General features: G+C 37.3%; 1 protein-coding gene across 1 annotated transcript; it reads left to right on the forward strand.

Moving 5' to 3' along the window:
* Window positions 1-1,081: 1,081 nt before the first annotated feature.
* On the forward strand, window positions 1,082-14,180 carry LOC128496651 (carbonic anhydrase 2-like). Its single transcript, XM_053466379.1, has 7 exons — window positions 1,082-1,226; window positions 2,728-2,925; window positions 10,755-10,873; window positions 11,569-11,661; window positions 12,552-12,614; window positions 12,705-12,860; window positions 13,536-14,180. Exons 1-7 carry the CDS (start codon window positions 1,193-1,195, stop codon window positions 13,653-13,655), a joined length of 783 nt encoding a protein of 260 aa, XP_053322354.1. The 5' UTR covers window positions 1,082-1,192; the 3' UTR covers window positions 13,656-14,180.
* Window positions 14,181-15,742: the final 1,562 nt, after the last annotated feature.

Genomic DNA, 15,742 nt, shown 5'->3' on the forward strand with positions numbered 1-15,742 from the left:
GACACATGATCTGTCAGATGTTATTACTGAAGGGTACTCGGATCATGCTGTGATCGGTGGAGTTTCAGAAAAGGGTGATGGGGTCTCATATATTTAACTATTAGACCTGTGGAATCCGAGTACTGGATCTGTGTTCTGAAGTGGGACCTCCGCCTCTGCACATGTGGGACTTCAGGGACTTCTCTCTTGCTGCGATCGGTGAAGGTTAACATTGCAGATAACCAGCCCTCTCAGATAAGCTTTACCTGTGCTGGATACCCTACAGGTGACCTTCAAACAGTCACTTTAAATGGTTAGTCTGGAAGGACACACTCAATGACTGATCGCTTTCCTGGTGAAGAATGCAGCTAGACAAGCTTAGAAAATAGGTCATTGGCATGGAATGGCTTGGAGCTGCTGTGCTGATGTGTGAATCTGGTGGCACTGGCATCAGGAGGACAGGAAAGGACCCGGGTATCTTAAAAAGGTCCATCCATGGTCATCTGCTTCCAACAGGCACATATATTCGTGTATAAGTGGCAGGCATAGCTTCACATGCAGTGTAATTTTGCTAGGCGTATGTTTGTGCAAGAGCATTTGTGTGTAAATTACATCTTGTGCAATGACAAAGAAAACAATGCATGAAATGAATTGCCTTAGGAAAAAGCCATCCATTATATGTCGGTTTCTGAGCGATACTAACGCCCATCATGCCCAGCCACAATTCACATTTTCTGTAGTGGAGGGGGGCTGCTTACAGTGGAATGCGATGCCAGGTGCTGTGCTTGTTGTACTATGAATATTGTAATTAGTTGAGATCTCTTTGGGATGACCTGTCCCAGGATAGACCTGTAGTGCTCCAGTTTGTTCTAGATATAACTAACCTTGTTATGGGGAATATGTGTATTTATTTACTATGAGCGTGTGTGTGTATTTTACACACAGTAATATGCAGATGCGTTTAGACATCAGGGACAGGAGGAGTGGGAGTGGTGAGTGTGCTGCTGGTGGAAAATAACCCTTTGGTGACAAAAAAGAGTTAATTCTTCTCTCCGCCCCTAAACAGGCTGATCTCTGTGAGCCAAACCCACCTGCTGGGGTCTGAGGGAGATGGAGCTGGTGGGAGCCTTTAAAACCCCACAAGAAGAAGGCTGGTGGAGGACACTCAGACCTTGGGTATTTGTCTTAGAGGAACGGCTAATAGCAGAAGGCAATGGCACCTGTCTGGGGTTACGGTCCTGACAACGGTGAGTGATGGGAACATGTGTCCTCTTAATATGATCTTTTGGGTGGCAGTCATGTCACACCAGGGTTAACTGGGACAAGCGATGACAGTACTGCAGTGGAGAATGTTATTAACATAATTGCCATTGGAAGTGTTTCAATATCCAGAGGCACTTAGTTGTCTGACCATGTAGCCATCCCTACATTGCTGCTGAAATAACCATCTCAATGGCATGGTGGGTAAGTAAGGCATAGCTGCCTCCAAAAATACACAAAAGCATCCTAGAGCTATTCTGACGTCCGCATACACTTCTCTAAAAGTTTCCCACTCGCAAAAGAAAATGAAATATTTATCAGACAATATTTCCAAAAAATATTGGAATTTATTGAGCTCGATATTAGTCGTAGGTTTACAGTTTGGATAATGATTGCTTATAGCCGTTTCATTCTGTTTGACCTTGAGATGTAGAGAGTGACAATGGTGCAGATATCCCTTCAGTATCTACAGTAGATCATTTAACCCTAAATTATTTAGATTCAATAGGCTATGTCAGGAAATGAGGAAATACATTTCTGGGAAAAGTACTTGCAAGTAGATGACTTCTCATATTAAAAAGTATATGAAGGGGAATGAATTATGAATGGGTTAATATTATTAGAGATATTGTATTGCACATTCCTTTGGCTAATCCAATATTAACTTCGAAATAGGTACTGATTAAACTTTGGAAATGTCTTGCAACATTGTATTTTCAGCTAGTTTTGACCTTGTAAATCCTTGACTGATTTCACCAGTTTGCCTGCAGTGGGTTTGAAAGAGGAGAAAAATGGGTCGAAAATAATGATAACCGTCACGCATGATTTTGTAATCTATAACGCCAAATATCAACCCGTGTTTCGTTAACTGACTGTGTCATTTAACAACAAGCATTGTGATGATATGAAGCAAAACATACAGTGTCCAGTTACCAAAATGTATTAATTCTTCAGTGCCAAAAATATTAACCCTTTGGAGCTGCAGCATTTAAACTTCACAGACTGAATCCCTGTAAATCTGAAATGATCCTAAAAAACTAAAAATGAAAAAAAAAAAATATATTACTTTTTATTATTACTTTTTATTTATTTAATTACGCCGTGCTGATATATATGTGTGTGTTTGTGTGTTTAAACAGGCAACACGTGTTCTTTGTACATGCAACAAGTTCTTTTTAGTGTAGAAACTATGTCCCATAAATGCAGGCGACAACTCCTAACAGAAAGATTTGCTTCCTAGTTGGATAATCATAATCTAGAATATAGAGTTTGGCTGTTTTTGATCAACTTTCTATTTGGTATGATGGGATACATGCTAAATTCTAAATCTTACATCTAAAGACACAACAAAGTCAAAAATGTAGAGTTTCTGAGATGAGATTAAAATGTATTCTGCGGCTCACACGCATTCCCATCTATGCTTTTAAATGAAAGCCATGAATTAGCTATTTCCTGGAAATGTAACATTTTTGTATGTTTCTCTCTTAGGGCCAAATACTTGGCACACATCCTTTCCAATTGCTCTAGGAGAGCAGCAGTCCCCTATTGATATCAATACAAGTGATGCCAAGTATGATCCATCTCTGAAACCTCTCAGCATAAGCTACGACCCTTCGACTGCAAAGTCCATCGTGAATAACGGACATGCCTTCAATGTGGAGTTTGATGATTCTGAAGACAAATCAGGTATGCTTCTGTTAGAACAGCTGCTAAAGTAGAAACCATGTGGAAGTGAGAAGCAGCTCGCTTAAGCAGTAGTCGTGTTTCAAGGCTGTGGCCGTCTTATCTTAAGTAAATATCCTGTGTAAATACAGTGCATATTAATGTAGAGTCCGCTACTGTACTGATATCCACAGCTCACATCACTCAAAGCCAAACCCAGAACACAAGTTAATAGCCCCTTTCCTTATTTCCATTGCTATTTATACCACAAAAATGCCGTTGATGATCTTAATGGGAAAAAAGTGCTTTGTGATTAAGGGTTGTAGATATTTGCAGTGGTCTTGGTTCAGGCTTTAACCCTTTAAAAACAGTCTCATTGGGTTAAAAATGCGGTGCAGTCCCACCGATTCAGCTCCTCGGTAAGCAATATCGCCAGGAAAAAATAGATAAGACTTGCCAAACTTGGGATAATTTCACGTAGTGATGGGCTAAGCGATTTATGCCTATATAGCGTAATGGGATCCCCAATATTTATACCTTAGATAAGTGTTTTTTAATGGAATTCGCTGGGAATGCGCTGAATTCTTGCTTTGTTTTGTGTCTCCCTTACGTTTACATTACATTTAAGTCTCTGACTCTCTGGTTTTAGATTATGACCTCTTGTTCTATCATTTTTTATATGTTTAAGAGACATCCTGCAATTGTATTTATTTTTTATTGATAAGAAAAATGCATATAGCCGTATTAACTAAAGAGAGAATGTTTTTTAAGATTTTTTTTAAGAAAAAAGTTGTAAAATTGCAGTATTGTTTGCTAATGCCATTTATTTCATTTATTTTGCAACATTTTAATATACTGTATCTAAATACCTTCATCACATCTTTGCACATGGATTGCATTATATCTATGCTTCAAGCATAAGACATTTAAAACTTCAAGAGGGGAACAACAGATTGGAGAGTATTTGTTGCATTTTTGGTCACAGTAGGCATGTGAAATACGAGAAAGCCTAAACATAGCTAGTTGGATCCAATTAAATCTCTTAAGTATGGGATGGTTCATTAGTTTTACTTAAAGGAGTATTTTGTGAGAAATCAGCTTATCTGTCAAAGATCAGGGTGCATGCTATTCATTCTTTATTTTTCCCCATCGTATCCTAATTGGTTACAAAAGTGTTTTTAATGGAAAACTCTATTAACATCTTTATCTCAAAGTGTAGCCAAAGTGCCCAAGGCATTCCATTTATGTTTCTTTGTGGTCTCTTTCCAAGCTTTTCTTCTGATTGTAACATTGAATTCCAAGTCAAGGTTAGCCATGTTTGCTGGCTGTTTTGTGGCGTGATAAGACATATAGAAGTCAGAAAGAGATTTAGGTGGCATGTCTTACTAGGAATGAGGTATCTTGTTCCAGTTATTCCATGAAAGATCACCGTAGGGATGGCCACCTTGAGACCTGAAAGATCGATATATTTAGAATACACAGCAGTTCACAGGCCTGAGGAAGTCCATATGGGAATAATGGTCCCTAACTGTAAATTGCCCAGATGTTCCATATTGCTTATGGTGTCAATTGGCCAAATTATTATTATTATTAATTATTGTTATTGAAATGTTATAATAAAGTACAGGCATTTTTTATATAGCCACTGGTTTATACAATAATTTTTTTACTGAATTCTTAGAGAGTAACGTATAGAAGGTTAGATAGAGTCTATTCCGCTAGTTGCTATAGGAATAAGTCCAATTTACTCCAGAACTTTCTCTTATCTGTTTGTATACCCCCCCCCCCCCCGTGCACCATGTAAAAGATGGCGTGTATAACCTTGACTGAGGCTTGTGTGTGAACACGTGCTTCGGTGTATATCACAATCTAGAAGTTCCACACTTAAGGCTTCCACACTTGGTGCTTAAGTTTAGGTGCTGGACTGTGAAGTCGGAGGAGAACACATTCTCACAACTACCTTTGCTGGAACTTAGATTTATTTATTAAAGAATTCCAGCTAGGTACCAAAATAATACTGCTTTATTGGACAGACATTTCGTTATTGAGGTTGTGAGAGTGTTAACCTCTCTTCACCATCGGAAGCAAAGGCTTATTCTCTCGGAAGCTTGTCCAATAAAGAAGGCATTGCCGCAAAAAACAATATTTTATACTTTCTTTTTGCAATTATACAACTAGACTAATACAGATATCCTGAGCATCATTATGTTAAAAGAAGTTGTGCTATCTAGCAATTTACTTTCAGAGTTGACCGGCTCCACAGAGTCTTTTACTGCTCTTTAAATATCAGAAGTGAGAATTACAGCAGGCCGTGTGTTATTAGGGTGCAAGTGCTGGTCTATTGACTGAACCGGCAGGACTGAACGTCTGCGAATGCCACAGTATAATGTTCAGTGTATTTGATAATTATCTCACACCTTGGTGCACTCGCTGTCTCAAGGTGATGTCGATTGCATTCGTCCCCTCAGCCTCCATGGTGTGACGTACGCAGTAAACATATGTAATCCACACACATCCGTCAAATTAAATTCAAATTCTTTGTAGTCTATAACTTGTCTAGAACATGTTTCCTGAAATCTGACATGATGAGTCTTCAGGATGATGTCGGATGAAACATGATTTTGTACAATCCCTACTCATAACATGTAAAGATTTTAATGCTTTTGTAAAACGTTGTATATCGAAAAAGTAAAATGCTAGTTCATTCTTAAAAAGATTCCTACTCAAATAATGTGAACATCCGTATTTCAAGGGAAAATATGTTTCACTGTTTACATAAAGATGGACACAAAGGGGTTTATTCACTAAAAAGCTAAAGGTCAACTCAACCGAACAGACTCAACTGATGTGCTTTCATTGCAAAATAAGTTGCATATTCATAATGTGAGGTGTTTGAAAGTGCCTGGGAATTAATATGTATATATTTCCTCTAAATAGCCATGTTTCTAGATTGTAAGCTCTTTTGAACAAGGCCCACCTTACCTAAGTTGAATTGTTATAATTGTCCTAGACCTTAAATCCTGTCAGGTCTTTAGCTCTGAAAGCTTCCAGTCCCAGGCTTAGTTAAGCGAAAGTTTGTTTTGAAGTACCGGCTGTACCTAAAGGTCAGGTTCCAAAGGATTGTGTTTTAACCGGTAGATGTGACATAGGCCAGTGTGTGCTTGCACCGCAGTTGAAGAACAAACCTAAACCATAGATGACCGCCCTTAAAATTAGGAATTCTGCCTGAACAGAAGACTGCAGACAGGCTACGTGTTGGAATGATAACGGTACATGCAAAGTGTGATTTATTAACATATCTATGGCTGTAAAATAGCAGTGATGTGATAGCTAGGACCTTTCAGGTGTAATAAATTAAACAGAACGAGAGACTAAAACATTCTAGAGGGATTTATTTTCATGCATTTACAGAGGACAATACTTAATCTAAAAAAGGGGTACATCAATGGAATTGATTTCAATGCATATTGAAGACAACAGGCCTAGATCCTAGATATCGAAAAACAAAGCGAAAACAGATGAGCAGCACTTGGAATCTATAGGCTGCCGTTTTACATCATTACTCATTTGTTCATTTGGATAGCTTTTTGAACATACTGATTAGAATCGGTTCTTTTACAAATGAAAGGCTGATTAAACTATTCGTTTCCTCTTTTTTATTTTAAAAAAAACAACCCAGGAAGTCTGTTCCTAGAGGTTGGCGAAATAAGCAGTCGGCTATTATTTATGTCATCAGATTTATTGGAGTGAAAAAAAGGTTAAAATAAAAGAGGGCAAGATTGCGGGAATATAGAGCTATTTAAATACCACGGAGTGTTTCTCTTTCATTAGCACTTAAAGTGTTAAAGTTTTTAGATATTCATGGATGATCTTCAGGTTTAAAAATCACCATGTGGATATAGCGGTTGTATAGTAACTTTTATACTTTCCGTGAAAACCCACATACTGCTCTACTTTTGACTCTTGAACTAATTATTCACCTAGAAACTCACCCGTATTTGCTTCGTAAAACTCAAGGTGGTTCATATTTTTTTTATTTCCACCCGTTTCTTCTGTATTACCTGCAGATAGGTTTGTATTTCGGAAAATATAGATATTTCAGATATTTCAGGTTTCAGTATAAGGCTGCCAAGTCTAAAACATGGATTTTTTTTTACGGATCTTCTGGTATTACAATCTTTAAAAAAGGCACATTTCACAGTTCTACACACTCAATAAACTCATGTTATTACAGATTAACCCCTTAATGACAAAGCCCGTACATGTAGGGGCTCAAAATGCATTGTTTTCAATGGGTTTTGGGACCACCCATTGTCCTTAAGGAGTTAAATTGGTCCAGCTTTCTGAAGTTCCCTTTTCTCTGGATCTGGGTGATAAATTATCTCTCCCCTTTTGTTGCTGGTTGTTGTCGATTCGTTTCAGGCAGCCTTCCTCGGAGCGGGGCGAGGAAATCAGAATAGAAATTTGACTATAAAACACAGGTTATGTCAGATCCTGCAACAGGTCTAAGCTTTCATAACGTTTTAATCTGAATACCCTAGTTTTAATAAATAAAATAAATGTACTTATGCTGAAAGCTCTGATAGCGATAGCTCTTATTTAACACAATAATACTGTTGTATTCTACCTGTCGGATCTAATTAGTTATTCCCTATCAACTCTAATCGAATGAGCTAATGGTGTCTACATAAAGCTTCAATGTTATGAGTAAAATTTCCTGCCGGTTGAAATGGAATGGAATTACCATGATGAAGCATTCTGCTAATTAAGCGTTTTCCAGCATGCCAGCTTAATGTTTTCCGTGCATTTGCCGTCATTTTCTTTATGGAAGTATTAAGAAATGATTCCCTGACGCCTCAAATTTCATTTGTATTTTAACAAGTGGTACATTAATCGTAAAAGAGTAATTATCTAATGCTGCATTCTTATGAAATTTATGGTGAGTACGGTTCCCACAAATGTACCAGGAAAACAGCACATTACAAATGACTGGATATAATTAGTGTCTAGGATGAACTGCACAACAAGAAAGATGGTAACTTTGATTAAAGTGCTGCATCTCAGTGTGTAATAGATTTTTGTAATGTTATTAGGGGTGGCTTCAAAACCTGCACCTAATGTTACCTTACATTTATGTTACTTTATTATTAATTATTAAAAAAATAAGATACATATTTTGAGATGCTTGCCCTCCCGAGACTCATAATCAAAATGGGTAATGAAGACAATAGTTTTTTTATTTTATCAAAAGGTTGGATGGAGTTTATTTCAGAGAATGGAGAGATTTGTGTAATAAATGACATGGAGCTTTCTCTACATCTTCATATCCACAGTAGTGATAAAGATGTAGATATTATGTTTGCTTGCTAACTGGGATTAGAAAAAAATACCCCATATGGAGAGGAAATGTATTACTTAGTACCATGGCTGATTTTCATACCGGGTTTGACCCGGGTAAAGAGTTGATTCCCAGAGTCTCCTGATAACTCTTATTTTCCCCTCACTCTCAACCATTTTAATGCTATTTGCACTAGACTAGTCCTTCTCCACATCTAGCCCACCCCTCACATAACTAACTAACCCATCTGTGGCAAATACCACCCTTGAGCGTGGATAGCCCCTTCCTTCAGATGCCAGATAACCCACTCTTGAGCCTTCACTACTCCAAGTTAAAACATGCATGAGATAGACATAAAGCTATCCTGAATCTAAGACAAGACCAAGGTCTGATTAAGATCAGGAAATGGGCAGACTAGATGAGCCCAATGGTCCTTATCTGCTGCCAAATTCTATACTTATCTGTTTAAGTACTTAACAGAAAAATACCCTGTGAAAACAGCCCATCCACACTCCATGATATTGAGCCATTAAGTGGCTATTCTGTTTAAATCCATGGGCATACCAAATGGCCATACATGCGGCCATCTGCATTAGAGTGCATGGTTGGTCTTGGAGTATACCTTTCAGCATTTCTGGGAAATGATTTTAATATACAAAACAGTAATTACAATACTTTTTGAAAATAGTTTCCCAGGAAGAATTCTTTCTTTTGTTCTTAGTGAGCAAAAGGGCTTATCATCCTTTATGTTTTGCATTATGTGGAACAATAAGTACCAGCTTGTTCGTGACTCCACGGCACAATCTTATTCAAACAATACGGTGTTATCTGCGATCATAGTCAGCATATTGGTGAAATGAATAGGCCAGTTGTTCCATTTTCTCTCCTTACATGTAAAATACAATGAAAAAAAACGTAATGAAAAAAAATATATTAGCTTCGTGTTAATGTTATCAAAGACTATACAGAAATTCAGATATGTGTTGTAAATAGAGCTAAGAACCTTGGGCAACTGTGTGTTAATCTACAAAAATACAATAGGGACGTTCTTCTTGGCAGCATTTCATTGGTGATTTCGAAGGCTTCAATTAGCCTTTGTTTCACGATTCTATAGGCCTCCATGTTTCTTCCTTGGGGGTATATTAAGCCACAGACAGGACCCATGTTATTATTATGGTGTCCCATTGATAAGCTATCAACATTACATTGTGGCCCAACATATTAAGGAAAATCATGCACATCATAGTATTGCTACCCCAAAAACATATATTGGAATAAATCTTGTTAATATAATAGTAATAATATATCTGAAGGCCTAAGTTCGAGGAGGAAATTGATTCTTGGACAGCTCTTATTTAGAGCTGTCCAAGAATCAATTTCCTCCTCGACTTTAGCCAGTCTTTTCCAGAGCATTCCCCAGGCCTCAAGGTATAGGTGTATTAACAGTTGTCAAACATATACAAGAGGGATCCTGGGGACAAATTGTTATAAACTACTTAAGCTACATGTATATATTCTGTACATTTATTATAATGAATTCATTTTGGATGACTTTTTTTATGTTAAACCCCCAACCCCAACTGTTTAAAGATGTTTGGAGGAAAATTTATGGTCAAAGTGAGCCTACATGAGTTGGTAAGACAGTGATGGTCATTCCAGTAGAACATGGTCTACTCATGTAGGTCCCACAACAGGTCTTTTTATCACTTGTTTTATGTAGCACCATCATGTTCTGTAGCGCTGTACAATGGGTAGACAGGACATAACAAGTAGTGGATAACATCCCAATTTGGCCAATTTTGGGCAATAGGTGAGGACGGCCCAGTTTAAAGGAGCATACAATCTAGAAGGCTTTCAGATAATTCCTGGGATATAGGTTGAAGTTGGTTAATTACATTTAATGAAAAGCATTCTAAGACTCTGGAAAGATAATGAGGTGAATATCTTAAACTTTTATGTTCCAGTCTTTAGTGGAGAGAAGCGGGAAAAATATCTAAGCACTGTTTGGAATCAATGGGCTATATCTATAAATGCACTATTTCATGGAAAACTGCCTCTTATCTGTTTTCAAGAAGCATGTGTGCAAATGAGCGAGACCCTATAATGGATGGATGGCTGCAAGCTTTTTGATAGCTCCTAGTATGTCTGATGTACCATATATACTCTGATGATTACATTATAATTCATGATAATCAAAACAAAGGATAGAAATAAAATTATAGGAAACATAATATATTTCCACCTAACACTTTGAGTTCAGGAAATGCCCACAAAGGTTAAGTAGTCTTTCCTGAAACAAAAAATCTCCAGTGATGTATTTAAGGAGATTGGATTGTGCCAGATGTCACATTTCATTTACGTAATTAAGACTGACTCGCTAACCCTTGGCTGACAAGGGAAGGAAGAGATACTTAATGGGTCAATGGTCTCTTAAGTGTTTATCAAAAGTACAGAGAGATGCGCAGTTCATCTGCCATTATTAAAGACTAATCTGTTGTTTGTTCTGAGATTACAGTTCTTCGAGGAGGAGCTCTGGAAGGAACGTACAGACTGAAGCAGTTCCACTTTCACTGGGGATCCTGCGACGGACATGGCTCGGAGCACACTGTTGATGGAACCAAATATGAAGCAGAGGTAAGGAGCCCGGTCATCAGTGTTAGTGAATACAAATGCTTAAAGTGCAGCGGTCACTTTTGTAAGAGATCTTCACATGCTGGTGATTTTATAGCCCTGAAACTGAGACGGTATAATGGGAACCAATTTTATCCTGCAAGAATGCCATAGAAACATAGTCTTCTAGTTGGCCCACACAGATCTTATGCAGCCCTTAGTCTTGTCTTAGATTCAGGAACATTTTATGAGTATCCCATGCACGTTTACATTCCCTCACTGTATTAGCCATTACCACTTCTCATGGGAGGCTGTTCTACGTACCTACCAACAGCTTACAGAAAACTTCCTTACATGTAAGCCTCTGATCCTCTGCCATGATTGCTGTAATCACCAATCACAGCTACCGCATGTGCTCAGGTCACTTCTAAAAAAGATTATACCACTGGATTATAATTATTGCCCTGACAAAGTTTTATACGTATCCCTGACAATGGTGGGCATCTGGTAACCCCATATTTCAGTATGTATACTATATTTATTTAATATAAAATCATATAAAATAATATCACCGATTTCCATCAGACTTGTCAGGATAATTATAAATCTTCCGTGCAACCACAGCGGAGGATTCCATGGCACTAGCACTGTCACCGTAAACAGAAGACTGATGTGCGAAGCGTCTACTCAATGGCTTCTTTCTCTTTTTTTTCCGGTAGCTGCACTTGGTTCACTGGAACACAAAATACTCCAGCTTTGGAGAAGCCGTGACAAAGTGCGATGGGCTGGCAGTAGTCGGCGTGTTCCTCCAGGTAAGCAAATGAGTTACACAATGCATCTTTCACTGCTTTTATTCAATTAGGCTATATTTAAACAGTGCATCTGTAGGCAGAGGAAACGCATATATATTTAATGCAACCACTGATCCATCCAGGTACAGCAGCTTTCAGCATTTGATGTGATGGATATAACGTCTGTGTTACTATTCTTTGTTCCAGTCTTAACTTCCAATTTGCTGCTGGGAAGGGCAATGTTAACAACTGTTAAATGACTCTTAAAAAAGGATATCATAAACTTTCCGTTTAGTGATGGGGCCAGGGATAGGGAGCAATAATCTCTGTGTGGGTATTTGAATAAATGATAGATATGCCGATACTTGGCACTTTGCTGACACTGGGTAGGACATAGAGATTAAAACAGTGTTTGAAGACCACAAACCTTCCCATGTTATGTAAATTGTAATAAAAAATGTTTATCATTAAGCAATTCACTGTTTATTGTGATTAAAACCCAACTTGTTTAAAAAACCGTAGCTTATTTTTGCCAATTCATCCAGCCCAAGCCCCACACCACATCGAGGAACTGACTAAAGTATCTAAGCTTCCCTATTGAGGGGTATATTTAGCACAATTGTTAAACAGCCTATTCAGACCACAATGCAAGGAAAGCAGCTGAAAACTTTTACCCATATTCAAAAATTGCTCAAAAGAGCACTTTTACCCTGTGAAAAACCTACCCCATGTTTCTATGATACTATGCGTCACATGCGATAGAAGCGTAGTAAAAATTGTAGTAGCATGACGTGTTCTCTACGTGACTTCTGGCACTGATTTTATCTACTTGACTTTACTTGTGTTTATGTGAAACATTAAATCTGCCCGGCAGTAGAACTGGTTTTACATGGTTATCCTTTATATTTCAGGTAGGGGATGCTAAACCAGCGTTGCAGAAGGTGGTGGATGCCTTAGCATTAATTCCGTATAAGGTAACATCGCACTTGCAATCAGAAGAAGCGGCTTTGATATTATTATATCTATAGAAAATGTCTAATAAATCCGATGTTTCATTGTTTTAGGGAAAGTCGGCTCCGTTCACTGATTTTGATCCTTCAGGCCTACTTCCATCATCTCTGGACTTCTGGACCTATCAGGGGTCTCTGACCACCCCACCTTTGCTACAGTGTGTCACCTGGAACGTCCTGAAAGAGCCAATTAGTGTGAGCCAGGATCAGGTATGCTTAAAGAGGCAGTAATGCCCGGATTATTTTTATAGGCATCCTTCTCAGCTGAAGGAGTTGCATTTACCTTAAAATTGACGTTGTTGAGTCTACAAGAGACTTCTTTTTTTCAGTACCATTGAGTTTTTCAGTAGCATAAATGTTGTCTTCAGGCCCTAGATTTCTGTGAAGTGTTTGGGCAACAGTTCTAGGAATGAAGTTTGTGATGCTTCATTTAGTTATAAATATGATGAATTCAGTAGAGTAGGTGGAACAGCACCCTTTTAGTCAAGAAAATATAAGACGACTTATCTGCTGAACTCTGATTCCAGCAGAAAATAAATCTACATGTTTCTGTCTATTTAAATACCCCCATTGTATGAATTTGTACCACTTTTACTGAAAGACTTAACCGTGCATCCAACACTGCTCGAGAGGTTAGCATTACATTTAAGCGTCTTGCTCTCTAGTTTTAAAATACAACATTGTGTCTTCTTCTGAAATATACTTTCATACCTGTACCTTGTAGACTCCTTTCACTTGTCTTTTCTTCAGACTATGAATGGATATCCCATAGCCTTAACGTATTCCATTGTGAACCATACAGTAAAGATGCAAAATAATTATTCTCTAATCAGGGTCTACCTAATAAAAGAGAATAAGGTTTCTTTCTTTGTCTTTTTGTTTCAGATCTCAAAGCTCAGAGGCCTTTATTTCAATGACGAAAATGACGACCCATGCCACATGGTGGACAACTATCGCCCGCCCCAACCTCTGAAAGGCAGAGTGGTTAGAGCATCATTTCATTAGGATCAGAATGTAGCAACTCGGATACGTTGTAGTTGAATTTGGATGGAACACATTTTTTTCTGCAAACTGGAAGAATTCTTCTTAGATGACGTTCTTAATAATTATCTCTTAAAGTTTTGTATTCTGATTAATGAAGTCTGAATACAGAAATTAATCAGTGGTTAGGTGGGATCTAGCTTAGAAAATATGACATTTATATATATTCTACAAATCAAATGCTGCATCAACAGGAAATAAGCCTTTACTACAATACTTTATAGATTTTAGTAAAACTATCTTTCAAAAAAACTTGAATTAAGTACATATGTTGATATGTATTAAATGTGAATTCACTTATTTTAAAATTCTTGTATCAGTGGGAAATAATTTTAACAGACGTGTAAATATTTTAAGGGAATATATATATAAATAGAAAGTCTTAATATGGGTGCTTCTTTTCAGCAGTCTTAAGTTCATTGCATGGAAGAGATATACAAGAGATTATAAATGTATTTTGGATACCTAAATAAAAATCAGCAGCTACCATGTTTAAGTTATGTCATTATTATATGCATATGTGCGCATGCGTGTGGATGTAATACTATGTGTTGTAGAATAATTTGCCCTAATGAACTCAGACCCTGTTAGGCTTACTGTTAAGCTTACAGACTGCTGCAATGGTTCATTGAACTCTCAACTGCCAAGTTTATTCCAGATAGAATGAATTATCATTATTAATTATCATTAGGACATACAAACATATAATTTGACGGTAGATAAGAACCATTCGGACTATAGACGACCCATCTGCTATGAAACTCAAACCTTAATTGGTGCTTGGCCTTATTTTGTATTCTGCATAGTCATATCCCGTATAGTCCTTGGAAATAGTGAATTAGAACAACCAAATTGTGGCCCAATTCCTCTGGGTGCAACGAGTACTAGAAACCTATTTTGAGAACCTTAAGCCAGAAAGTCTAACAGTGTATGACAAATGATCATTTCTAAATTGATGCAGGTTCTCAACACTGCAATTTACTGATTTGGCGGACTATGCTCACAGAATAAGAATAGAACGGTTAGTTAAAGTTCGGACTTTCTGAATGGAGCCCTAGGGTTAATTTGTACGCCCCGTGGAGATCATTAGGTTTAAGAGCTAGAATATATTATTTCAAATACTTGCACGACTATATTTTTATAATTATATATTTTTGGAAGTAAAATTACTTTGAAATTTATGACACAATTTATACACAATTCAGCTCTTCCTAAAAAATTCAGTATATTACAAACTGATATCTTTAGTTCTGCCAGCATGGAAAAACATGCAGAATCGATTCAGATTTCTGGACCTCATAGGTCTTTCAGAATATTTTCAAATGAAGAAGTGACCTCTGAGGTCCCAGAAGAACATGAGATTCTACATATGTTTCTATGTTGCCACATCTACTTTCAACTAAATACTCCATGCTTTTTTGGAACAAAATGGCTAGATCCATTAAGTATATTAGAAAGCGAGACTATGTAGTGTTCTGTTGATGAAAATTGAGGAGATTAGGATCACAAAGCAACCCACGCAGAGAGTTGGCAGCTGCATGGAACTAGAGTTGGGTTACATTATGTTTGAACTTTGAGTTTAAAAAAACAATATTCTGTCTACGTGACACCTGAATTCACACAAAACGCAACAGGCGGCATCTGGTTTCTCGTCTTATAAATACTTCATATCAAACAATGAGTTATTATATATCTTTTACTAAAGCAGTTTACTTTAGAAATAATTATTTTCACTAAAGTATTAACTTATCTAAAACCATAACGATTAATATATTGTTCAAATTACATCTGGTATCAAGTCTACATTTTTTTTTTGTAGCTGGGCATGTACTTTGAGACAAGTGTCAGTATAATTTCTGATACAGTAATTAGTCATGTCATTTATATGATGCAAGATAAAAAGTTAATATGTGGTAATCTGACAATGTAATGAAGACAGCCCAGTTAACTGCAGTTTTAAGATACAAATAATGGTTAACATCCTGAGGGTCCTTGCTGAGAAACTTCCTCTTTCCTTGTTCCCATCCTAGTTCTGATTCATTGTATTGCTT

The sequence above is a fragment of the Spea bombifrons genome, chromosome 5, assembly GCF_027358695.1.
Source record: "Spea bombifrons isolate aSpeBom1 chromosome 5, aSpeBom1.2.pri, whole genome shotgun sequence".
Lineage (NCBI taxonomy): Eukaryota > Metazoa > Chordata > Amphibia > Anura > Pelobatidae > Spea > Spea bombifrons.